Genomic DNA, 27,067 nt, shown 5'->3' with positions numbered 1-27,067 from the left:
GCTTGATTTAGAATACCTTCTGTTTATGCACCTGATTAACATTTTAGTCAAATTGAAGTGCTGTATAGAGCATGCATACCGGACGTTACACCGGTATAGGAATGGGATATTCAAAGGAAATACAGTACTCTTGAATTGAGACGTAGATAATCACAGTCTGTACTAAAAATTATCTGTATCTTAAATCATATTATCCTTATTATTGATTAAGAAAAATTCTTATTGTTTAATTCAAGGTGAAATAGAGGATAATCCATCACCATGCAGTTTAAATCAACGTGGTGCATTGTGTACAGGTTCAACAATTTGTTATGATTTTAAATTGGATATGAGTTATGCAGCTGTTGCTGAAAGAAAACAACAAGCTGAAGCTATTTTAGCTGGAAATATTACACCACCTTTACCGCAACCAGAAAGATGGGTTGGACCAAATTATGGTATAACTAATTTTGATAATTTTGGTTTATCTATGCTAACTGTATTTCAATGTATTACTATGGAAGGTTGGACACAAGTTTTATACTGGGTTAGTTGTTTTATTTTATTTTATTTTTTAAAATTATTTATTTCATCACTACCATTTATATGTAGTTATTCTTTTGTATTCTGGAGGTATTGTGTTTTTATCTAAGCTGATTGACTTTTATTGATTGTTGTTTCACTGACAATTACCTGGAGAATCATCTTACAGTACTGGCTAAGGTATAGTAGTTTTTAGAACTATGATAATGACATACATTGGTAACTGGATTTGTTGGACAATGTTAATTACTTGTAAATGCTTTCGTATTTGCACTGATTTCAATTTAAGCATATATATGAGATTATGACTATTTTTTTAAGTAAAGCGTCTTAGAAAACAAAACTCCATCAAAATCATCCACCTGAGCTACAAATCTTCTCCATCACACTAATTTGATATCGTCAAAATAATTTAATTGTCGAATTCATGAGTCAATTGAAGCTAGACCACCATGAAAAATATGAAAGCGCTAGACGGCCGTTTCATTCTAGTATAGCACTTCTCAACAGTGCGCATCCACGATACCGCCTCGCGAGATTTGAAACCTGGTTCTATCAGTCTCGCGCGCGAACTCTTAACCTCTAGACCACTGGATGGTATCCAACGGTGTGAATGTCTAAATTCAACCAATCCATGAAATTACGCCACCGTCCATCATTGTCTTCAGTGAGTTACTATCTCAAAACAGACCCGGTTGGACTCCACAGGTCACTTCTTCTCACTAGAACTCCAGGAAATACCTCTTGGAGACCATCAGCCTATGATAATTATAATCAGAGAGGGGTTTTGTGGATATTGTAATAATTTAATAGTTGAATACATGGTTATATGTAGAATCATATTATAACAAGTAATTGATACAAATAACTAGAAATATGTGTATAGCATATTATTTTCTGAATTTATTTTTCATATCAGACATAAATAGTGTCGTTGGTATGATGTTTACTTTTATTCTTGGTATTCCCTCATTAAATTCCTCATGGTGTATTGATATAAAGTATTTGCAACTTATATCTATATGAATTTCTTCCGGATCTTACATTGTTTATGATTGACTGTATACATGTAATGCGGTGTGGGTTACTTATATCCACACAAGTAGTATATAACGGTGGTCAGACATATAGAATGTATTTCAGTCTAAGATCGAGAAGGAAAGAATGGGAACGCAATGCAATTGGTATGAAAACGTATGAACAATGAAATCTGAGACAATGGATTGAAGTTTGCAACAGGAACAGTCAAATTTGATATGATGGATTGATATTTTGCAAATTATCTATTTACTCAATGGATCTTAGATTTTAGTGGGATGCTTTGTAATTTTGTGCTCAATTACATTCGATTGTACCCCCTCGTCTTGTTGTCCACTGCAGTAACTGTCTACTTGATGATTTCATATTTAATCATAATTTTCTCTTACTCTTCATTAAGAGCTTTGTGTTAGATCTAATTTTGTCTGGTACTAAATGCTTTAAACTTTTAAAAGTGATAGTCATTTTGTTAAATATTTAAGTAATTAGCTTAAGCTGATCAAATTTCTGTCAAAAACATCAACAATGAACAATCCAAATCAGTTTAAATTGAATTAAAACTCATACACGTTTACAAGTGAATGGCTATCTGGAATTAGTGGTTAAGTTCATAATTCAGTGGCTTTTTAAGCGAATGGTACTAAGTTTGAATCCCGGAATGAACATTAACTCTAGGATTCTGGTGGGGAGAACTAGCTCTCTCTATAGAAATCCTCTCACATGGACACACGTATACAGCCACTGTTAGTGAAGTCCTACTCACTGCATTCTCTCAGCATTATTGTTGTTTACGAAATTGAGAGGACGGAAAGCAAATGTCCGGCACTGTAACCGGGTTGGTAGATACTGAGGATCTATCAAGGGGAGTTGAAAAACCCTGATTCCAAACCAACGGTGCACATGAGTTCCAGTATCTAGAGGGAAAAAATGGCGTATGAACCAATTGTTGGTCATCGGCTAACATGGGAAGACATCTACTAACGTTTCTCCACTGTTTTTGGATCAGAACTTTAGGTCGAAGGCTACGGGTGCGGTCACCTTCGGTTTGGGCACACAGACAGTATCACAGCCCACACACAAATCAAGTGACTTGTGTGGCGCATATGTATCTGGTACCCCTTTTTACCAATATTTATGTGTTCAAACAAATAAATAAAACTAGGATTCCGGTATCTTCAGCTTAGAAAACACGCGTCATGGATTCCACTTGCTAGCTGCATCTTTTATTGACTTGTGTTAGAATGTCTATGTTAAAGCATTAATGCCTTGAGTTAATTCAGGTTATGTTTTTATTTTGTTTGAAACATGTATTGAAAAAATGGAGTTGATCTTAAAATGTGATTTATTTGTTCAATACATCTTAAATTTTAGTCATATACTTACTTGTTAAGGAAAACTAAATAAAAGTTCATATAGATAATAAAAAATATCAAATAAAGATGTTATGCAGTATGGAAATAATCGACAGTCGACATATCACTCTTTTGAATTATGTGGATGAAGATGAAAAAGAAATTTTTTTCTTAGTTCATTACGGATGTTTTGTCTTTCATATTATCAGGGTTTTCACAAACATTAGAATTCACCCCTGAAGATTAAAGTCAATCCAAAGACTTGTTTGAATTTTATGTCGTGTCGTAGAGGTGCTAGTTGTCTACTTGTCAGCGTTAATTTGGACTTGTAATGCTAGCCAACCCTGAAGTCCGTTTCTTCGATATGCAATATAGAGAAGATTTGCTATTTAATCTGAATTTTAAAGTTTTCTAAACATATAACCGTTTAATACTATTGTTTTAATTATTAGTTATTTGTTAAGTACAATTAAGACAGATATTTTTAGGTCTATAGTTGATCGAATACGTGAACAACCTTACGGTGTTGAGTTTTATTATTTGTTCATAGTCTAACAGTCAAGTAGCTGTTCACCATTTTTAATAAATAGTTGGAAATCCCCACTTTTATAGCTTTTATTCTATGAATAACTTATTGTTTGTACATTGTAAGGCATAAGTTTTTTTAAAAGAAGTTTATTTTTATTTTGGACAATACCAATTACCCGATTTAGTTTAACTCGATTGACTTTGTTATCTTGGGCCACTTGTCGTGTAGTTAATACATCCATCCGCCAACCAAAGGACGAGTTTACTTCACATTAGTTCATTCCGTTCTTCTTTATGGGTGTGAAAAATGGGCAGTAAGAGTAAAAGATATTCGCGGATTACCAGTATTCGACCATTAAAGTCCATATATTTCGGGACCACCGAGTAAGTAATGCCTGGGTTGAGGATAAGATACTTAGTAACGATTGAAAATCGATATATGAGATAGTGAATCTTTATCAACTGAGGTGATAGAGACATGTGTTATGTTAGACACATCCAGTGTAAACTGGGAAGCACTAGATAGCTGTATCGTTTTAGAATGAAACTACACAGTAGTGCATATCCAAAACCTCACCAGGGATTAAACTCGGGATATTCAGTCTTGCGCGCCATCGTTCAACCTCCAGACTGCTGGGGCGGGTGTTTAAAAGTTAATTTCAGTAAAACTAGGTATTCTAATTGAAAAATAGGGTCAAGTTGCATGTGAATGTGTTACCATAATTCCCTCAAGATCGACTTATCACGAGAATTATTTCCACTTTAATTAAATTAATAATTAATATTTCTCATCCGATATTTTCTTTCTGAACATTTAGGTTAATGACTCACAAGGGATGTTATATCCATGGATTTACTTTATCAGTATGATCATTATCGGATCATTCTTTGTTATGAACCTAGTACTTGGTGTTTTGAGTGGGTAAGTATTTCCTGTTTATATTTAATGATTTACAAATCCCCATCATATCTAGACACTGATATATTAACGAAGAATATTTTTTAAAAATAAATTCTCTTCAGGTTCTACAGTTCCAAACAAAACTCCATGAAAATCATCCACCTGAGCTACAAATATTCTCAACCACACTAATTTGACATCTTCAGAATAATTTAATAGTTGGATTCATGAGTCAATTGAAGCTAGACCATCATGAAAAACCTAGAAGCACTGAACCGCCGTTTCGTCCTAGTATGGAACTCCTCAATAGTGCGCATCCACGATACCGCCTCGCGAGATTCGAATCCAGGACCTTCGGTCTCGCACGCACGAACTCTTAACCTCTAGACCACTGAACTGGCCGGTATCTAACGTTGTTAATGTCTAACCTCAACCATTCCACGAAACTGCGCTACCATCTTTCATTGTACTGAGGTAGATACCTGTTTCTACCTGACACAGATTAGGCCCTAGGTTCGAATCCCGCGAGCGGGATCGTGGATGCGCACTGATGAGGAGCCCCATAGTAGGACGAAACGGCCGTCCAGTGCTTCCAGATTTTTAATGGTGCTCTAACATCAATCGGTTCATAATCTCAATCAAAAACTAAATAATCTCCACAACCCTATACTGCTAATTATCATTAGCAATCAAATGTATCAGTAGTGCATATAGATAATCTGGGGTTCATAATTACATTTATGTTATGGAAATAGTTTATTTCCCATATATTACTGCTATTTGATGTTAATTTCTTCTTTCTTATTCAACTTCCTGTTTCTCAGAAGTTTTATTCTTTAAATTTAAAATAGGTAAACTTGAATTAATTAGATGACTTAATTTTCTCTTTTTCTTTCTTTTTATTACTTACTTTCCATATCTAATCAAATTATCTTTATTCATCTATCTTAACTAAAGAATACTCATAATATTCACATGAAATCTAATTTTATCAAATACTGGCCTTCTAACTTTCCAATGTTCTATTCATCATCTTCATATTCTGAATAGAAGCGGGTCAGACTATCATTGAAAACCTGAAAGCACTGGACAGCTAGTATGAAATTCCTTAGTAGTACATATCCACGACCCCACACGCAGAAATCGAACACATACTGGCAATTATAATAAAAGTCTTTTTATTTACTCTCATGTATTCAGTTGAGCAAGGTTTGTACTCAAAATGAGATATTGTAAAGATGATTTACGTTAAAGAACTACAAAATAATTTAAAATCACAACTTTCATCACTACTGTATGTATATTTAGTCGCAAAGGTTTTTGTTTAGCTTTTCCCTTACCTTTAATGATATATTTGGTAGGTAGGTAGAATTCTTGTATTTGGTTTTGTGTACGTGGATTTGTTGTAACTTGTGCCCTGTGTCCTTATTAATGTATATCGTAATGATAACGCCAATTAGAGAACAGTGAATTATCGATCGGACCAATGACGCGTAAAACCCGTACGAGCAGCAGTCTAGAGTACTTATCCGTCCTGCTTCGTGCCTAGCCAAGTCAGTTAAGTCCAGAACGCCAATCTCAGCCTCTGTGCTATGAATCATTTATTTCAAACATACTGGGTTTATATACCAACCAACCAGACCACACGGTACCAAAAAATAAGAAACAACATTTTTACTAGCTTTAGCTAAAAGTGGCTGTGAATGTGGGAGGTAGTGATTAATAGACAGGGCATAGCTCAAGAATGGTAAGTCGTATAATAATAGTCTATAGGTCAAAATAAAGCTTATGATAAGAGGAACACAAATATGAATTGTTTAATTACTTAACAATTATACAATAGAAATATATGTATAGTACTAGTCCAGAAATATATTCCAGCAGTTATCATTCATTATTCTCATCGGGATATAACAGGATTGTTCTGTCGTGAGATGTAAAAGGGAAATGGTAAATGAGGCGGGTGACTTGTCAGTTATGTACAAGATTTGTATTTCCACAACCCTGCTCACCACCGAGTGAAGTAGATTTACCTTTCAGCTTGATAATAGCCTTCCTTGTATTGTGTAAAAGCGAGTTTTTTCAAACTTGAAGAACAACATAGGGGAATACATAGCATACATGAATTATTAAAACACAAGGTCGAGGTTGCTGATATTGGCAGCATATAGTTTCTTTATATCATAAGTTTAGAGGAAAATCTCCTTTGTCATTAACCACTTAATATTTTATATATCAGAATAAAAGCTTATATCAAGATAACCAACATTTAATTTAATTTTTTGATTGAGATCATGAACCGATTGATGTTAGACAACCACAATTGAAAACCTGGAAGCACTGGACGACCGTTTCGTCCTATTGTGGGACTCCTCAGCAGTGCACATTCACGACCCCGCCCGCGGGATTCGAACCCAGGGTCTTCGGTCTCGCGCGGGAACGCTTAACCAACTGGACCACTGAGCCGGCATCCAATGGTGATAGTTTCTAACATCAACCAATCCATGAAACTGCGCGACCAACTTCCGTTGTACTGAGGAAGATCCATGTCTCTACCCGACAACGATTAGCTCCATTGGTCACGGCTTCTTACTAGAACTCCGAGAATGTTTTATAACAGAATGATCGACAGATCATCAGTCAAGTAACACTACCAGGGTATTTAGTGTCTTTTAGTGTCTAATCCTAGAGTTAGCAGCTCGTCATTTAAAATAGTTGAAAGTAAGTTGATTTAAAAAGGAACTATTATCCAAACATTTCACGAAATCTTTTATTTCAAACCAAGCAGGATAAAATGTTTGATATGGTTAGTAGGAGAACAAAGAGAAAAAGATGGATCTTTGAGGTATACTCTGAAAATGTGGAAAGCTTTCTTGTATATACAATTTTCTTCTCTCCTCCAGGAAAATAATAATAAAATTACTTAGTTATTCAAGTTTTTGTGTTTAGTATTAAATTCGTTCTGAAAGATAAATATCTTAGAACAGAATCAATGGTAGAAATGTAGCTTACTGATGTAAGAAACTCGGATCTTGTAGCCTTTATTCTGATTCCATTTGATGTAGACGAAAGTTAAACCTCACATTTCATTTAGTTTATAATGCTTCAGCTATTTTCATTGTGCAACTGTGTTATTCAAAAGTCAAATAAGAAATGTACCTGAAAAATCATATTTCATACAGTCATAAGATCCAATAACTATCCATGCATATAGAAATGGCTTGAGCCAAATCATTTACTTCATTATATGACAAAACAAACAAAAATCGTTCATATAGACAGGGATAATACTGATAAACAGATATGGACAACCACTCATACATAGGAAATGTACATTGATAAATTGTGACTGTTGCTCATGTATTATTGTATTCAATATAAACAATAAAGTTACAATTTTAGATATGCTGAGGTCAGATAAGTTCACATAACGGTTTTCATCGACCGGTCTTATCAATTCATGAGAATAATGAAAATTTAATTCATATGTATTAGTTATTTGAATCTTCCCACTAATGTCTATGGCCGGAATTGATCAGTCTCTTTTTGGTATATTTGTATTTTGCTTCTCGATATTGTCTCTAAACCACAAGGAGTTTTATGTAGAGATTGATGGCAAGTAGTACTGGGTTCGGATTCCGGAATGAATATCAACTATAGGTTACGGCAACTCCCAGCCGAAAATTTCCAAACAAAGCGAAACTCTCGTTCTGGATTTCACTGCTAGCCGCTATCCATTAATTCCTAAAAGTATCGCAAGTTTATTTGTTTACTATCTAAAACGTGTGTATGGATCTGGTACAAACTTAAAAGTACGCTTTGGATATTTGTCAGGTGATTGATATGGATCAGTATAGTTCTTTAATGAAAATTAAAGTATCTTCGTTCTAAAAAGGTTGAACTGCATTAACATTATTACTTCAATTGCGTTTTCAATGCTACTTCGAACTATAACATCCATGAAATGTCATATGGCATAATAAATTGTATCAAAGTCAAGTATAGTTTTAGGTTGAGATCATGAACCGATTGGTGTTAGACTATCATTGAAAACCCGGAAGCACTGGATGGCCATTTCGTCCTATTGTAGGACTCCTCAGCAGTGTGCAGAAAACATACATAGCGTTTCTCATACCACTAGGATAGATGGAAATAACCTGAAATTTCGAAGACCTCTGAAATACAAGCGAACATTAATTATATAGATAAACAATCTGTATTCTTTATCACCAACTAGTAGTTTTCATGATTACTTTGGGATTTCATGACAGTCCAGTCCTAGATTGTCAAGAATATTTATAAACACACATTTTCCAATGTCTGTAACCAAGGCTGTTTCTTGGTAGCTACAATTGTCAACCTCCATGATTTACTTTTTCAATAAACCTGTAATCTCCATATATCTGATGTCTTACACGTTCTTTTATAAACTTTTACTTTCGATGAAACAGTTGTCAATATATTTAAAAATGGATTTCAGGAAGTTTTATAATGCACAGATTTGTTTATGTTAAGAAAATCAACTTGATAGTCAAATATCCTAATGTACTTCTATCTAATTGTTTGTTTTAACTCATTAGGATACTGACTATCATGTACAAGAGAACCACTGTAAACGTCATAGAAATATATTTCATTGAAAGTTTCAATATTAATTTCATTTAATGAAACAAAGTATTTGAATATGGAGATATTTATATAAGAAGGGGTTTTGTGGTGATTTTTAGAAATTTCACTGGTTGAAATCATGAGTCAATTGAAGCTAGACGACTAAAGAAAACCCGGAAGCACTGGACAGCTGTTTCGTCCTAGTATAGAACTCGCGAGACGGATAAGTCCTGGGTTCGAATCTCGCGTAGAGCGGGATCATGGATGCGCACTGCTGAGGAGTCCCATACTAGGACGAAACGGCCATCCAGTGCTTCGAGTTTTTTCATGATGGTCTAGCTTCAATTGACTCATGATTTCAACTATTGAAATATTTTCAGAATGAGTTTTGTGGAGATTTTAGTAAATTTCACAGGTTGAAATCATGAGTCAGTTGAAGCTAGACCACCATTGAAAACCTGGAAGCACTGGACAGCCGTTTCGTCCTAGTATGGGACTCCTCAGCAGTGCGCATCCACGAACTCGCCCCCTGCGGGATTCGAACCCAGGACCTACTGGCTTCGCGCGCGAGCACTTATATATATTTATATAAACTTGACGAATATAACTGTCATATATAAAGTTTATATTGATTTTGTATTTATCTATTTTATCTTTTCTCCCTTTTCATTGAATTAGGGAATTTTCAAAAGAGCGTGAAAAAGCTAAAAAACGTGGTAAATATCAAAAAGCTAGAGAACAGATGCAATTCGAAGAAGATGTACAAGGTTATTTAGATTGGATTAGTGCAGCTGAAGATATTAGTGATGATGAAGAAACTACAAATAAAGAAGATGAAAAAGAAAAAAGTAATTTAGTCTAAAGTGTAACTAGTGTTCATGATTTTTATAGAGATAAGAAGAAAGTATATGTGTTTTTCAAACTAGATGATCACTGTGTATTGTTAAAATTATCTCAGTGCCCGCAGTTGGTCTAACGTCATAATCATTGAATGATGATGTTGATGTAGTATATAGTCTACTTTACTTTGTATTTACCTTTTGACTTAAATCGCATTACTGCATAATAGAATAAGTGAAGTACAAGAGTGATTTTGGATACATTTATTCCAAATATTGATTGATTCTGATTGGAGAATGTAAACACAGATGCAATCTGTCCGACAATCGTTGTAACTTTCACACAAGGTTCCTCTACATACTACTTACAAACATCTTTGTAAATAGCGTCCAATATATATGTTTAGTTTTTGAGAAATAATGTCAGTTGTCTGCTGTTGCTATAAATGTGACAGCAGATTAGAGGACAGCGAATTATCGATCGGACCAAAGACGCGCAAACACGTAAGAACGGCGTAGGGTTCTGATTGGTCCCACTTCCCTGTTTAGCCCAGCCAGTTGAGTCCAGAACGCAGGTCTCAGCCTCGGAGATATGAATCGTTATATTTCAAGCACACTCTGTTTATATAACAATCAAGCAGACCACATCGTATCATAAAATAGAAAATAACATTGTACAATACTGACCAGTAAGAAAATGACACGTGAAGTAAATATTGACCAATAAGAAAACAACACCATTTCAAGTCCAAGGATAGCGTTAGACTTAACAGAATAATTTTTGGGATATTTTCCTGAATATCCCAACAGCTGTCTAGGTTGTGATTGAAACACATCGGTACAAAAAAATGTTGTTTCTTTGAAAAAAAAACTCAATAGTGAATGTATAGAAAATCTAGGATCAAAAGTAAAGGACGATTGGGTCAAAATCGCAAGCATATTCTATGATTTCAGAACTACGCTTGGCAGACCGGTGTTCCCATCAGTTTTCTACTTTTCTGAGTTGTTTGTCTTCAGTTGTTCCTTATTCGTAAATCCAAACATTAAATTTCCATTTTATTGTACTTAATTTGTTACGTATCCTAATTATCTTATTGGAGAGGTACTTCAATTGTGTTTTCCACCACAGATTACGTAATTCAGTGATAGTAAAGTTTAAAGCAATTAGTCCCTTTGATATATTTCAATTATGCAATGAGAAGTTTAACAGAATTATATAATATATTTGCGCAATACATTTCGAACAGTTTGATCACACATCTATACTTGTTAAGACATTTTTATATTTCACTGGATGAAATCATGAGTCAATTGAAGCTAGACCACCATGGAAAACCTCGAAGCACCGGAAGGTCGTTTCGTCTTAGTATGGGACTCCTCAGTAGTGCACATCCACGATCCCGCACCCCGCGGGATTCGAACCCATGACCTACTGGTTCCGCGCGCAGGCACTTAACCACTAGACCACCAAGTCGGCATCCAACGGTGTTAATGTCTAACTTCAACCAATCCACGAAGTTGCGCCACCATACACCATTGTCTTCAGTGAGTTCCTATCTCACAACAGACCTGGTTTTATATGAAAATTAAAAGGTCAACTAGATAGGTTAAACGTAAGACATAACAAAAAAATATTAAAGTACACAAAAACAATGTGATAACCACTCTGGATAATAAATCAGTATTACCAGGGTGGGTTAAGTGTAAGCACAAATTGTTTTTGAACGCATAAAGGGGGTTTCAGTTTCCGTACAGCCAAGGCTTCAATAAGCCTTAGTATATATCCGTGAAGAATTTTGTACAAAACTACAAATGCTGGCCTTGATGTCAACCTTATGACTAGTCTCAATCAAATGTTTGATAATTAGGATAGTTGCTTCAATTATGTCAACATATACATGATTAAAATTACTATCAGTTCTAGTTAATGTATCTTTATAAGAAATCGCATCCTCTATAGGGTATTAATGTTATTTTTTACCGTTAAACATTTTGATTTATATCGGTTTACATATGTATGTTAATAACCAATTCGACAACTACATACATAGGAAGGAGTAAAATACTGTGTTTATCAAGAAATGTTGCTATTCCATGACCTATGGTAAAAGGGATCGTTGTTTAACTGCAGATATTTACAAATTCTTCTGTACACCTTTATTAATCTCTTAGATTTCTTCGTATGACATGAATGGAAGACTAGTTCACATAATATATCTATCACTTTACTCTTACTTCCATTGGCTTGTCAAGTATTGGGATCGAGTTCAGAAAAAAATTCACTTGCTGAACTTTCACCTTGGTTCGTATACATTGCTTTAAATAAAGCTAGGTTACGATTAATGAACGCTGCAAACACTTCTTAGTCATTCATCTGAACTATTTAATGGTTAAATGATTAGCTAACAATTCTGAAAAAAACTACGTTATCTTAACTGTCTCATTATTTTAAGTATCAATAAACATGCTCAACCCTCCTCCTTTATCCGGGCTTGAGACCGGCAGTAGCCTTCGGAGGGGCTCCATGAGGAGTTAAACGTATCTCTAAAAAGTAACTCCTATTCTTTAGAGGGTTATTCTTTTTATTTTCGTTTCACAAACCAGTACCTTGACTATAACTGAAAAAAAACACATCAATTATCTGATTATTTGCTCCAATCATTGTCATATATTGAAAGTACTAAAGTTGTTGGAATGGTCTGGATTTATGTAATGAATTATTCCGAGTACACCCTTATTTAGCTAAACCGTCTAGGAACTAAACAGCATACATCTGTCTGGATCGTTTTGAACAATCTAGCTAGTTTCGCTGATTCGATTGAGTGAATAACAACCGGTTATTTCACTGAGTGGTGTATTGTATATTAACAATAATTTGTGTTTTTAAGCTTAATGCTTAAATTAATTTAATTTGTTCATATCTGAATAGTCTTCTTATAAATTGAAATCGGTCATTTAGTGAATTTTAATTACTTCTATGCCGATGCTGTAATAGGGAAATTACTCTTGAACGCCAACTGATTACATCATTATTGTTTTATATCCTTTAATTTTTTAAAAATTTATTTTTACAGAATTTCATTGGTGTGTTGCATGTCGGACCACCTCATCTTCAGCTACTGATGACTTTGAAGAGGAAGAAGAAGATCCATCTGAACATGGACTGGATGATGGCGGTGGTGGACATCGTAGTCAATCATCATCACAACAACATCAGTATTTTTTCTGTATTCCATTGAAAGGGTGAGTTATTTAAATTCAATACCATATGTTGTAATTAGAATTAATATTACAATTGTGTTTGGTATCTATTAATATCAACCGGTTTTTATACCACTTTTTAAGTATCAGTAAATTCAACAGTTTTGATAGACATTAGTGTCACTTTCTGTGTGATCATTAAAAAAAACACAAGATTCACGCTTGAGATACTTTGGAAAATAACTTTTTATAAACCTCCCAGTAACCAAGAACCTACTTCACAAAGCTGAATAAAAAGAACAGGAAACTGGAAATATAAAAATATCATTTTGATTGAGATCATGGGATGATTGATGTTAGATCACCACTGAAGACCTGAATGCAATGGACAGCCGTTTCATCCTATTGTGGGATTCCTCAGCAGTGCTCATCCACGGCCCACGCCTCGCGAAATTCGAACGCGGGACCTATCAGTCGTGCGCGCGAATGTTTAACCTCTAGACCACTGAGCTGGCCGACATCCGACGTTGTTAATGTCTAACCTCAATCAATCCACGAAATTGCGCGACCATCTTCCATTGTACTGAGGTAAATATCTGTCTCTATCCAATACGGATTAGCTTCACTGGTCACGGCTTATCACTAGAACTCCGAGAATTCCTTCACGAAGCTAGTTACTAGTGAGCACATAGTAATTATCAGTATAGGGTTGTGGAGATTATCGAGTTTTCGATTGAGAGCATGAATGGATTGATGTTAGATTACTGTTACAAACCTGGAAGTACTAAACAGCCGTTTCCTCCTGTTGTATGGCTCCTCAACAGTAGAACGAAACGGTCATCCAGTGCTTCCAGGTTTTCAATGTTGCTCCAACATCTATCAGTTTTTGATTTTTATCTAAAATGTATTATTCTCCACAACCCTATACTGAAGAATATAGTTCTTTGAAGGCTTTCATAATATATTGAAATCAAAAATATTCATATTAATTGTCTTGATTATTCTAGAAACATTAAAAAACAATGCTTATAATTTCTAATAAATATAATAATTGTCCAATCCAAAATAAATAAAGAAAATAAGTAGTCTTTTTATAGATTATTTTTGAGAGCTTTACAACAAGATCTGATTGGTTAAAACAATGTTAGCAACTTTCCTTGCTTCTAAAGAATTTATACAGAATTCTGCTAAATAGACATACATTTTATCTATTCTGTATTACATAATATAACTTTCATGTAAATTATTCCTATTAGATGGATACATAATTTACAGTTAATATAAATTACTTCACTTATCTTATATCTTAATGTAATAGCATTAATTGACAAACTATCATATCTAATGTATTCAGTCAGTCAGTCCGTCAGTAACAACGTAGAACTTCGTACGTACGTACGTACGTACATCAGTTCGAGTTGCCACACCACATTAGAACAGAGATGCAGTTGTAAATTGTACAAACAAATTTAACTTACTAATAACAATAACCTGATATTTCAAAATAAGAAATTCTCTTTGAATTGCCAATATATTAGAATACAATTTTTAGGGATAAGTTTTATATGAAACTATAATTTATGTACAACCTTTGAGAGATACTAAAGTGACTTTGAGAATCACAATTGATTGATCACTGGGTGATGATCAATGTCATGCGTGTCAAGTCCTTATTTAGTGCAGATCAAATGCTATCGACCATGTTGCAATGTGGCCACCAGTCTAGGTGACGCGACACTGCGTGCATTGTATATTGAGATTAGATGGTGGTTGGAGGTAGTCAACAGGAAACCCTGGACTCGAGTTTTGTGCTATTTGGCACTCGTCAGCAAGGTACACCTGTAATCTTGAAGGAACTGGTGCTCCATGGCGGATTCGATCACTGGGTGGTGATCAATCAATTGTGATTACATCTCAGTCTTACAGGAGGTTAGTCATGACTCGGATAGCTCAGTGGTAACGTCTCTGACTGTGAAGCTGGGTGACACGAGATCGAATCCGCCAGGGAGCACCAGTTGCATCAAGATCACAGGTACACCTCGCTGACGAGTGCGAAGTAGCACGAAACCCGGATCCAGGGTTTCCTGTTGACTACCTCCAACCACCATCTGACTTTGAGAATGTCCACTTATTTATTAGGGTTAAATGATAATCATAAAACAGTATGAAAAGTAAGAATTATGATTTACAGTTGATAGTTGAGGATAAGAATTAGATTTATGGTTTTTTCATCACAAACTGCATATTAACTAAAATACCAGGACGCTATTTAAGACAATTGAGTAAATGAATTTCTCGCTAAAATCCCAGACTTGTCATCTTAAATTTGATTGGTTCATTCATAAATTATAGTCTCGCCATATTTATTCATAATCAATTAGGAAGATGTTTTTATGTGAAAGAATAAATTAGAGAACTTTAGAATAAGTAATAGAAACTTGTCAACTTGTAGTTTGATAATTTGTGGTCGTATATTTCGATAGTTTAGTATATTTATCAGTTTTGGCGATTTATGGAGATTGTAGCATTTTAAACAGTTGTATTGATCAGTTGATCTAAGCTATACCACCACTAAAAACCCAGAAGCACTGGAAAGCCATTTTGTCCTAGTATGGAACTCCTCAGCTGTACATACTCACGATCCCTCACATGTGATTCGAACACATGGCTTAGGTTCTGCAAGATCATGGATCGGATGAAGTTAGACATTAACACCGTTGGATGCTGGCTAGTTCGGTGGTCTAGTGGTTAATTGTTCATGTGCAAGACCGAAGGTCCTGGGATCGCGGATGCGCACTTCTGAGGAGTCCCGTAATAGGACGAAGTGATTGTTCAGTGCTTCTAGCTTTTCAATGACTGTCTAGCTTAGACCAACTGACGAATTCAACTGTTAGTATATTCACATTGTTCTTGTTGATTTTCACACTCCATAATAATTGATTTTCTCCTGTGATAGAACGTGATACAATTTTCTGTGTTCAGAATCCCAGTCCTTTTGTTTGTACGGTTGTTTTCTTTTAAATTTAACGTCCATCAATGACACATAGATTTCTTAAGTTTGTATATAACTAAATAGCTTGGATAAACTATGTAAAAAGCTTTTCGCTTTAACAATCTTTATTATTTGTCTATCATTTATGAGAGGACACGTTGGGTCTTAGTGGTTGTCTAACTAAGATAAATGTGTGATGTAAATTGTGAGAATATTAGATGGTGGTTGGAGGTAGTCAACAGGAAACCCTGGATCCGGGTTTCGTGCTACTTCGCACTCGTCAGCAAGGTGTATCTGTAATCTTGATGCAACTGGTGCTCCCTGGCGGATTCGATCTCGTGTCACCCAGCTTCACAGTCAGAGACGTTACCACTGAGCTATCCGAGTCACGACTAACCTCCTGTAAGACTGAGATGTAATCACAATTGATTGATCACTGGGTGGTGATCAATGTCATGCTTGTCTAGTCCTTATTAGTGAGAATATTATTTGCTTTATATCAAGGAAAACTTAGTATAACTATGTTATATGCTACCACTCCTATACTTATAAAGAAAATCAATTTTCCTTTTAGAAGGCGATCGCGGCGTTGGAATCGTCGTTGCCGACGTTCTTGTCGTCGGCTTGTTAAATCTCAGACATTTTACTGGATAGTTATAGTCCTTGTTTTTTTAAATACTGGTGTTCTCACTTCAGAGCATTATGGACAACCGCCGTGGCTTGACGATTTTCAAGGTAAATTTTTGACATATATACATAAAATTGTTAATCGATGATTGCTATTTTGTTGTAATAATACTTTAAATCAAAAGTTTCTGCTTACGGTTAATTTATGTGAATAACGGACGATTAGATGGAATCGATGACTGACATTACTTAAAGAGTACTTAAAGCTAATAAAGATATAGTCAATGAGTGATTTTGAATTTCTTTTCAAAATTGGAGTATTCAAGACAATGCACAATGATATAGCTGTCCCACTTTATTAAAAAATAACATCGTGAGATCCATTCGCTTTTATGATATAAGGATATTTCCTTGAACTACTGACCATTTCCTTGTTATTTACAGTCTACATCATTATTGAAATGAGGGACATCTCTATATCCAGGAGATTATGTCAAATAAGCCCAAATGGAGTTGGTCTATCACTTTTGACTTATATGTAGCCACATACGAAACACCAATCAACCAACCCCCTAATATACCTGTGAGACGTTTTATGAAGCGGTCTTAAACGTCAGTAATTATGAAGACAATTTACTTCGAACAGTGGCTGAGGGATCCATCTATGACAAATACAATATTAATCATACTAAACTTTAAAAAAAAAACATCTCAAAAGATTAATAGAAACCAGGTTGACATATACAAGTGATTACTCTTATCGTTAATTTTGGACAAGTTTGGTATCCTAAAATCATGGTTAACACGAAGTTTAGTATAACGGTTTGGTCATTCCAGTAGCTTCAGTTTGGGCACCCGGGTAGTATCACACCCCTCACACATATCAAATGAGATTTGTGTGATGCATATGTATTTGGTGCCCCCTTGTATCAATATCTATGTATTCAAATAAAAATAAAAAATAATAGAACTGTTTGTTTAAGCAACTGAATTTCAAAATTGTAAAGACAAACCACACCAATGATGGCCGTTTACATTAAAACGATTACATGATTTACCGAAACAAAACACAAAGTAATAGAGTACTAGAAAAGGTCTGAAAACCTTGGAAATCTATTGTGAATTTAATTAGTGAAAAGTGTGTATGTTAATTCCTGAGACCGATTATCTACTGAAGTCAGTTAGACAAAATAGTTCTCACATTTGGATTTAGACCCAGGAAATATCTAAAAAGCATAAAGTCCTGTATTACTTAACATCTTTATTACAAATATGTCATGAGTGGTGTTCTGGGTAAATGGTCAGATTTAACACATGATTGGACGTATGTATTTACCTCAACTTTATCTATACTCCCATTGGTTATAAACACTGACAATCAATGACCCATCCACAATTGAATAACACTCATAAAATACGTATATATATATTTCAATGTTTTACGTAGTTAGTCGCTTCCCAATGTCCTTGGTCTCTTACGTACTTGTGGACTTCATTGTTAATGATTAATAATACACTATTCCATCAACTGATATTCTAGCTTTTGAATATTTCCAAGTGAATTACTAAGAGAATTGACCCTCTGAAATACTAAGTTAACGAGATATTATACATTGAAGTCAAATGAAGTGATATTAACCAATTTTGAGACTATGTTATTATTAATGTTTATTAGTATAGATAATATCGTGATACATTATGAAATATCTTGTTATACATCATGCCAATTTTATAATAGGGTACTTTTATAAATTAAAAAAAACAAACATTACATGGATCAATAAAATTAGTTAGCAATAAAACTTCTTTTTCCCATGTCAAATGACAACAGAAATTTTAGTTATGGTTGTTTTTTTTTTCTTTTTTGTTTTATTTCTCCTCTATTCATAACGATGTATTTATTTGGCTTTGTTGTTATCGGTACAATTCAATAAAGAATAGTTTATAATGTTGAATATACAAATATACATATTTTTGTTGTTTTTCTCTTCCCCATCCCCTACTCCATCTTCCCTTTCTCCTCTCTCTCCCCCCTCTCTTTTTGTTTTGTTTTTAGATATGGCCAATATTGTATTTGTTGTCCTCTTTTCTATTGAAATGTTAATTAAAATGTACAGTTTAGGAATACGATGTTATTTTGATTTTATGTTTAATCGATTCGATTTTTTTGTGGTTATCTGTAGTATTATTGAAGTTGTATTAATACAAACTAAAGTGATGCCACCATTAGGAGTATCTGTATTACGTTGTGCTCGTTTATTACGTGTATTTAAAGTGACCAGGTAAGATTCATATTATGTAGTAAGCATATTTTCTTTTTTAAATATGGATTAATTTGATGATTAATTTAATTATTATCATAAATGGTTTCTACTCCGCCTGGAGTCCCTCCGGGGGCTACTGTCGGTCCCAAGCCCGGATAAAGGAGGAGGGTTGGGCATGGGGTTAGCGACCCCATCCCGTAGAAAACTAACTCGCTAAAAAAACTCTAACCAGAAAAAAATTATTCTATTCTATAAAGGATATGCTTAATTAATATTTCATAGATTTCGATCTCAATGCAAACAAATCATGTATTTTCTGTTTAATTTAATGATCATGAACCGACCATTATTAGACTGTAATTATAAACCTGCTGGTACTCATTCTAATAAAAGACTATTTAGCAATGTGCCTTTACGAGGAACTTCTAATTACATTTATTAACATTTGTTAATGGATTCTGACATGAAACACAGTTTTTCCCGTTGATACGTTCAAATAGCGACAACAAGTATGAAAGAATTATAAAGTGGTAAGATGAATAAACATTTTTATGCTACCAAATCGTGAAAATTCTAGAAGAAAATATTCTTGAAATTCGCTTTTAAAAAAAAAAGAATATTCGCATAATAACCGTAGAATTCAATGTAACCACACAGTATGCGAAGTGAAGCTCAAGAAGACTCAAAAATGGGAATAGGATTTCATGTTATGAATGTGAAATAAGATATCACGTCAGTAAATTATAGAAGAATATAAGTTTTCAGGGTAATGAGTGATTTACAATCTCATCTTTGTGAATACGTTAGTTTGATTTCAACTTTTTCATCATAATGGCCTTGACATAGCGTAGTAATTTCAAAATTGTCCGGGTACCGTTTATTTTCGAGGGTTTTAAAATCCTAACATTATATCCACTATCAAGCAAATGATGAGCAATAGCACAGTGCTACTGCTTGATAACTAATTATTACTATCGTTTTTAAGCTATAAGCAGCTGATGATAATCTACGAAATATATTCGCTTCTTTACGCTTGATAAGTCTTGCAAATTGAACGCTATATTCGTTTCCTAAGCTATTCTGTAACCCCCAAGCTAGAACTATACAGCGACCTCAACAACGAGAGAGAAGACGCAAAGTATGCGAGAAGTACTTTACTCCAAGGTTCATTTAAATACAGAAAATACAGGGTTTTTATAATACTTTAAATGTCCTTGGGTTGCTCGAACATTCTGGAATGCTATTAAACATAGTAGCAGTGCAGCAATCAGTCAATCAGAGCCTCCGCATGTGACGTTTCGCTTCCTTGATATTTCTGGCTAGAACTTCAAGTGAACGCTGATTAGATAAAACTCTTCTTAGTGTTTCCTGATGTTTCCTTGTCTTTTGCAAGCAATTTTCTGGATCACTTCAACAACGCTATACTTGTTCTTACTGTTATGTTCAAATTTTGACATCAATTGATTGATAACTGATTTTAAAATTACTTGACATGAAGTTGAACTAATTGCGTTTTAATGTCAGCCTTTTCACTACTGCATTTTTATAATCTTAATACAGCTGGAAAAGCTTATGTTACAAAAATAGTTCACTATCTATCCAAAGAAAAGTTGTTTTTCAATTTACTGTGCAACCTCCTATATTGTTTTCTTCACTCCTCTTCAATTATTAACTATCTATAGAGAAAAAACAAAACAAAATTTGATCGATAATGTACATAATTTATGGATAGTTATAAGTTGCCGTACTGTTTCGGACAGAACATTTAGTGCAATCTACTTGGTCCGGCAAAATTCAATTTCTTAACCATAATGCTAGCTTTCGAATGAGTTTGATCTGCTTGGTCTTGAAACAACATATTATTTCGTTTGGTTTCACCAGGTCTAACATAGAGAGTACTGAACTAATGCTTATTCCTGTTTGGTGATTTACATTTATATGTACATATTTGAAGCCAGAATTTTTTTTATATTTTCACACTAATCATATTGGATTTAATGACTAAGTAGAAATCAGTAACTAGTGAATACCTTCCTCAATTCGTGAAGCTTTTTATACCTCATTTAAATGAAAATTTGACTCTTAAATAAACAACATGTAGTATTGATGAGATTTGTGCATACGTCTTATACAAAATCATGGAATATTTAACTACTACGTACCTTGTAATATGAATGATTTCATTAAAAACATTATACCAGAAGGGGTTTTGTGGAGATTGTAGTAATTTCAATAGTTGAGATCATGAATTAATTGAAACTAGGTCACCATGGAAGACCTACAAGCATTGGATGACTGTTTCGTCCTATTGTGGTACTCCTCAACAGTGCGCATCCACGACTCCGCTTCGCGGGATTCGAAATCAGGACCTATCAGTCTCTCGCACAGATGAATATATTTCCTAAAAACTGGTAGATTATCTAGTTCCCTTTATAACTTATCCAATTTATAAAGTAATTATTTGTTTTGAAAAACATGAGTGTGTAGCCTTAAGGATCACTGGTTTAAGGAAAGTGACAAATTTCATAGATTTACTTTTAATGACTATAATCTTCCTTCATCTTGAATAAATTATAATTAAGTTGAAGTCACCATTTAGTTATGAAAGTTACACTATTCGAAATACACTTATATATATATATATATATATATATATATATATATATATATATATATATATATATATATATATATATATATACCTTAGTTGTTTGAATGAAATGCGTGAAAAACCTTTGAAACTATCAATTTATATATTACTTTGATATGTAAGTGAATTCTGATCAAGTACCCTTTTACACTTTAGTTGTTTTTGTTGTTGCTGTATTTAATTTTATTCTATTTAACTACTTAATTATTACAGCTAGTATACATAATTCTATGAATGTGGTTTCCACATAAATTTATACAATATCTTTATATCTCATCACAAATCAACATTTATCTGTTTCAATGGTTAAGATCATGAGTCATTTGAAGCTAGACCACCATGGGAAACCTGGAAACACTGGATGGCCGTTTCGTCCAATTGTGGGACTCCTCAGCAGTGCGCACCCACGACCTCACCCCTTGCGAGATTTGAACCCAGGACCTATAGGTTTCGCGCGCGAGCACTTATCCACTAGACCACTGAGCCGACCGGTATCTAACGATGTTAATGTCTAACTTCAACTAATCCACGAAATTGAGCAACACATTCACCATTGTCTTCAGTGAATTACTACCTCACAACAGATCTGGTTGAAATTTACTGGTCACTACTTCTAACTAGAACTCCAGGATATACCGATATACTGACTCATGATCTTAGCCATTGAAATTACTACAATCTCCACAAAACCCATCCGATATTTATCTGTTTGTTTGTTTTTTCTCTTTTTTTTACTTTACATTTACAGATATTGGAGTAGCTTACGTAATCTAGTTGGTTCATTATTAGCTAGTTTAAAATCAATTGTTAGTTTATTAGTTCTATTATTTTTATTCATTGTCATATTTGCTTTACTTGGTATGCAATTATTTGGTGGAAGATTTAATTTTCCAAGAGAAGAAAAGCCAAGATCAAATTTTGATAGTTTTTATCAATCACTTATAACAGTTTTTCAAGTGAGTATCTTTTCTTTTTAAAAAGATGTATCTATCATTATCGATAAATAATATTTGAATATCGGAAGGGGTTTTATGGAGATTGTAGTAATTTTAATGGTTAAGATCATGAGTCAGTTGAAGCTAGACCACCATGGAAAACCTGGAAGCACTGGACGGCTGTTTTGTCCTATGGTGGGGCTCCTCAGCAGTGCACATTCACGATCTCTCCCCGCGAGATTCGAAACCAGGATCTATCAGTCTGGCGAGCGAATACTCAACTTCTAGACCACTGAACCTGCCGGGATCCAATGGTGTTAATCTCTAACTTCAACTAATCCGTGACATTGAGCTACACATTCAGCGTTGTCTTCAGTGAGTTAATATCTCACAACAGACCTGATTGAATTCCACTGGTCACTGCTTCCCACTAGAACTCCAGGATATACCTTTTGAAGCCAGTCACAAGTGAGCATATGTTGATTAATATCAGAAGGGGTTTAGTGAATATTGTAGTGATTTCAATAGTTGAGATCATGAGTCAATTGAAACTAGACCTCAATGGAAAACCTGCAAGCACTGGACGGCCGGTTTGTCTTATTGTGGGACTCCTCAGTAACGCCCACTCAACAGCTTTTATTAATTCTGAAATGGATTTTTCTTTGTCTGTAAATATCATTTTAAGAAATGCTGAAACGTTTTAATAAATAAATCAATTCTTATTATTGTCGAACATTAACTAATGACAACTTAATGGTCTAGATGTTAAGCGTTAGCGCGAGACCCATTTTCCTGGGTTCGAGTTCCTCATGTTAAATTAACGAATTTTAACATTAATCATTCTTAACTACACTAATGAACCCATGAATTAAGGTACCGAAATATAATAAAAGCTAATCTCAGTTGTCAATATAAAATTTCAATCCTAGTTGATCTTATGTTAATTAAATAAGAACAATTAATATCTTTCTTCAAACTATTTTATTCTATATAATAAATCAATTCAATTCATTTACATCTTAATTATTTAGTATTTACCTTCAATTGAAGATAACGCGATTCACTAAACAGTTTGTTCAACATTCTTGAATAATGTTACTGTTTTGTTTGTTTTTTCTTCTGTCAAATTCTTTGAAATTTTCTCTTCATACGTGTTAGTTACTAAAATTGATTAATTTTTTTTATGGTTCCTTAGATTCTATTGTTTGTTTTTTTTTGAACTTAGATTTTAACTAGTGAAGATTGGAATGAAGCTATGTACAATGGAATTCGTTCATATTCAAATAGTCGTGTTGGTATTATGGTCTGTTTATATTATGTTATACTTTTTATATGTGGAAATTGTATCCTTTATCTGTAAAATCTTTTACATTCATAACTTTGAAATGATTCACTTGATTTTTTCTTTACTTGTATCCTCCCATTAATATTTAGGACTACAATTGATCAGTCTGATGTTGGCATATGTGACTGATCGATTGAAGTCTTAAATAACAATAGGAAGATACAAGTAAAACAATACCAATTGAATTTAAATTCACCCCATTGCACAAGCAAGCGGTTATCAGAACTCAGTAGCGAAGTGGGTAACGTGATGGCGTTTGAGCCGAATGGCACTGAGTTCGAGTCCCAGAGTGAATACCAATTCTGAGATACAGGTACATTCAGTTGACGAGTCCCAGTTAGGACGAAACGCTCGTCTTGGATTCCACTGCTAACCATTAACTATCTTTGCTTAAAAAGTTTGAAATGATTGTAATAATTCACTATTAGGTGTTACATAATATTCATTATTGATTTCTATGCCTAATATGTATTTAATTAAAGTAAACCTTTAATAGATATTGTATTTTAGTTTATGTTACGATATTAAGTTTAAGAGATTATTATCACCTTATGGAAAACATCAGAGTTTTCAATACAAATGTCAAGACTGTTCTACTGAATGGTGCAGAAACCTGGAGAACTACAAAAGCCATCACCTAGAAGATACAAGTGTTTATTAACAGTTGTCTACGCAAAATACTTCGGATCCGTTCATCAGACACTGTCAGCAACAACCTGCTATGGGAGGGGACAAACCAGATGCCAGTGGAAGAAGAAATGAGGAATAAGCGTTGGAAATGGATAGAACACACATTGAGGAAAGCACTCAACTGAGTCACAAGGCAATCCCCCACATGGAATCCTCAAGGCCAAAGGAGAAGAGTAGGACCAAATAAGAATACATTATGCCGAGAAATGGAGACGAACATGAAAAGAATGAACAACAATAGGATAGATCTAGAAAGGAAGGCTCAGGACAGAGTGAGTTGTAGAAGGTCAGTCAGCGGCCTATGCTTCATTGGGTGTAACAGGTGTAAGTAACTTAGAACATCGTAATACCTATTAAGAGCACTTTGTGGTTGGTGTTTCGTAAACTTTTCAAATATCATTCAAAAGGAAATTTACTAAAACACATTATTTTGATATTTATACACTAATGAATGTTAAATATATTTGTATTCTACATCTAGCTATTATGAGTTTTCAATATAAATAATAAGAGATGACTGTGAATTAATTAACAGCAATGAAACTATGTATTGACTTGTTCTTAGTTCATAAATTCTGTTCTATTCATTTAAATACAAAGTGTTTAACTGTCTGTTCATTAAAAGCTTTTGTATAATGGAAAGAAAAATGGTGTCATCTATAATGTTTATTATGTCATAGGTATTTGTATAAAAGAGAGAGTTCATAATTTTAATACAGTATTTTTTCTTATTTTCTACAAGGGGGAGCAGTTTTTAGTGCACAAACATGTACTTGACTACACTATCTGTTCTTTGTAAAGTTTAGTCAAATTTTAATTCTTCTTTGATATACACAAGTGAGTTGTACTATTGCAGTACAATTGTCTTTTCTTAATGGAGTTTTGTTCTATGAGCTGGATGATTTAGTCATGCAGCTTTTCCTCGTTCTTCTGAACGACATCATCATAACAAACTTCAGATAGAAGTGAACACTTCACTCCACATGAGCTACAAATCTCCACCATTTCAAATTGTGTCTTCATTTTTTCCAGCTATGTTACCATAGACTAAAAACATTTACAACTATAAGGTTTTTATTTATTATTATTACTATTACAAAGGTGTGGTTATAAGGCTAGTATATATAAATTTCAATATATATATATTGTTAGACATTAACACCGTTGGATGCCGACTTGGTGGTCTAGTGGTTAAGTGCCTGCGCGCGGAACCAGTAGGTCCTGGGTTCGAATCCCGCGGGGTGCGGGATTGTGGATGTGCACTGCTGAGGAGTCCCATACCAAGATGAAACGACCTTCCGGTGCTTCGAGGTTTTCTATGGTGGTCTAGCTTCAATTGACTCATGATTTAAACTTTTGAAATTTCTAAAAATCTCCACAAAACCCATTTTGACAATAATTTCCTTAACTCAGTAATAACATGTAAATAGATATACTACTCAATGTCTTTTTGGCTATTGCTGTTGATAATTTGGCTGATACTGGTCAAATGGAAGAGAAAAAAGAAGAAACAGATGGTGAAAAATCAGATAATAAAGAAAATGAAATGACTAGAAATGAAGATATAATTGAAGGAGAAAATGACAAAGAAAATAAAATGTATCAATCAGTAGACAATCGAAAACCATCTACTACAATAACTAATACTACTGAAAATAAATTAACTGAAGTACATCATGAATTTAATGATGTTACACAATTATTAGATCAATTAAAGTAAGATATTTTACTTAAATTAGATACCTTTAAATTATGATTCATTAGCTTAAGGATTTATATTTCATAGTGCCTTATCATAATACCTAAATTTGACAACTTCTTTAATATGCTAAAAAAAACTGATATTACTTAAAACCATTTAAAGTAGGTTTTGAAGCAAGTTCGGATCGGTTGGTAAGATAAAGATGAATGATTAGATATGTGATTCACAATCCCATACCGAAGAAAAGAACCTTGCTATAAATGAAAACACTAACCAGAAAAAGATACTTAAACCAATTAGACTCTGTTCTGATGGTTGAAATATCTTCAATTAGTAGAGTTGTGATATCTCATGGTGTTTTTTATTATTATTATTATTTGAACACATAAATATTGGTACAAGAGGGCACCAAATATGTATGCACCACAGTGAACAATGAGAATTTAAAGACAATGGAAAAAAGGTAAGGAGCGTGAAAGAAAAGGGGAACAATAACGAACAGATTGGTGTAAGGTAGTGTAATAATAGTAATAGTAATAATTGGGGAACGAAAAGGTACAACGAGAAGAAATCTTTCAGTTAAGGAAGACACAACCACTCTTTACGAAGAAAGTAAAAGAAAGTTACACCAGGATCGCCACTGGATTCTATTCTGAGCCATATCTGATAGCGTCTCTAGGGAGTTATGAAGAACCAACACAAGCCAGCCCTTTGCAGCTTTCCTTCATACCACGACACCATGTCATACACTGACCACCTCTCCGCTTTTTCCAACCAGTCCCAGAGTCGGCAAATAATGCACGGCGTGGAATTCTCTGGGACGACATTCGTAGAACATGTCCAAGCCACCGAATTCCGTGTTTCAAGATGGTG

General features: G+C 34.1%; 1 protein-coding gene across 1 annotated transcript in view; it reads left to right on the top strand.

Annotated features, from left to right (window-relative positions):
* CACNA1C_1 (Voltage-dependent L-type calcium channel subunit alpha-1C) overlaps positions 1-27,067 on the top strand; it is a 168,608-nt gene that overhangs the window by 14,445 nt on the left and 127,096 nt on the right. The window contains exons 7-15 of the mRNA XM_051212767.1: positions 237-526; positions 4,259-4,362; positions 9,628-9,797; positions 12,863-13,031; positions 16,556-16,716; positions 18,665-18,890; positions 22,271-22,478; positions 23,683-23,800; positions 25,923-26,208. Coding sequence (XP_051068681.1) covers positions 237-526; positions 4,259-4,362; positions 9,628-9,797; positions 12,863-13,031; positions 16,556-16,716; positions 18,665-18,890; positions 22,271-22,478; positions 23,683-23,800; positions 25,923-26,208 — 1,732 coding nt within the window. The remainder of the gene's footprint in view (positions 1-236; positions 527-4,258; positions 4,363-9,627; positions 9,798-12,862; positions 13,032-16,555; positions 16,717-18,664; positions 18,891-22,270; positions 22,479-23,682; positions 23,801-25,922; positions 26,209-27,067) is intronic.

Source organism: Schistosoma haematobium, chromosome 3 (genome assembly GCF_000699445.3).
Source record: "Schistosoma haematobium chromosome 3, whole genome shotgun sequence".
Classification (NCBI taxonomy): domain Eukaryota; kingdom Metazoa; phylum Platyhelminthes; class Trematoda; order Strigeidida; family Schistosomatidae; genus Schistosoma; species Schistosoma haematobium.
The sequence above is the reverse complement of the archived record's forward strand: the minus strand, read 5'-3'. Positions and strand labels throughout refer to the sequence as shown.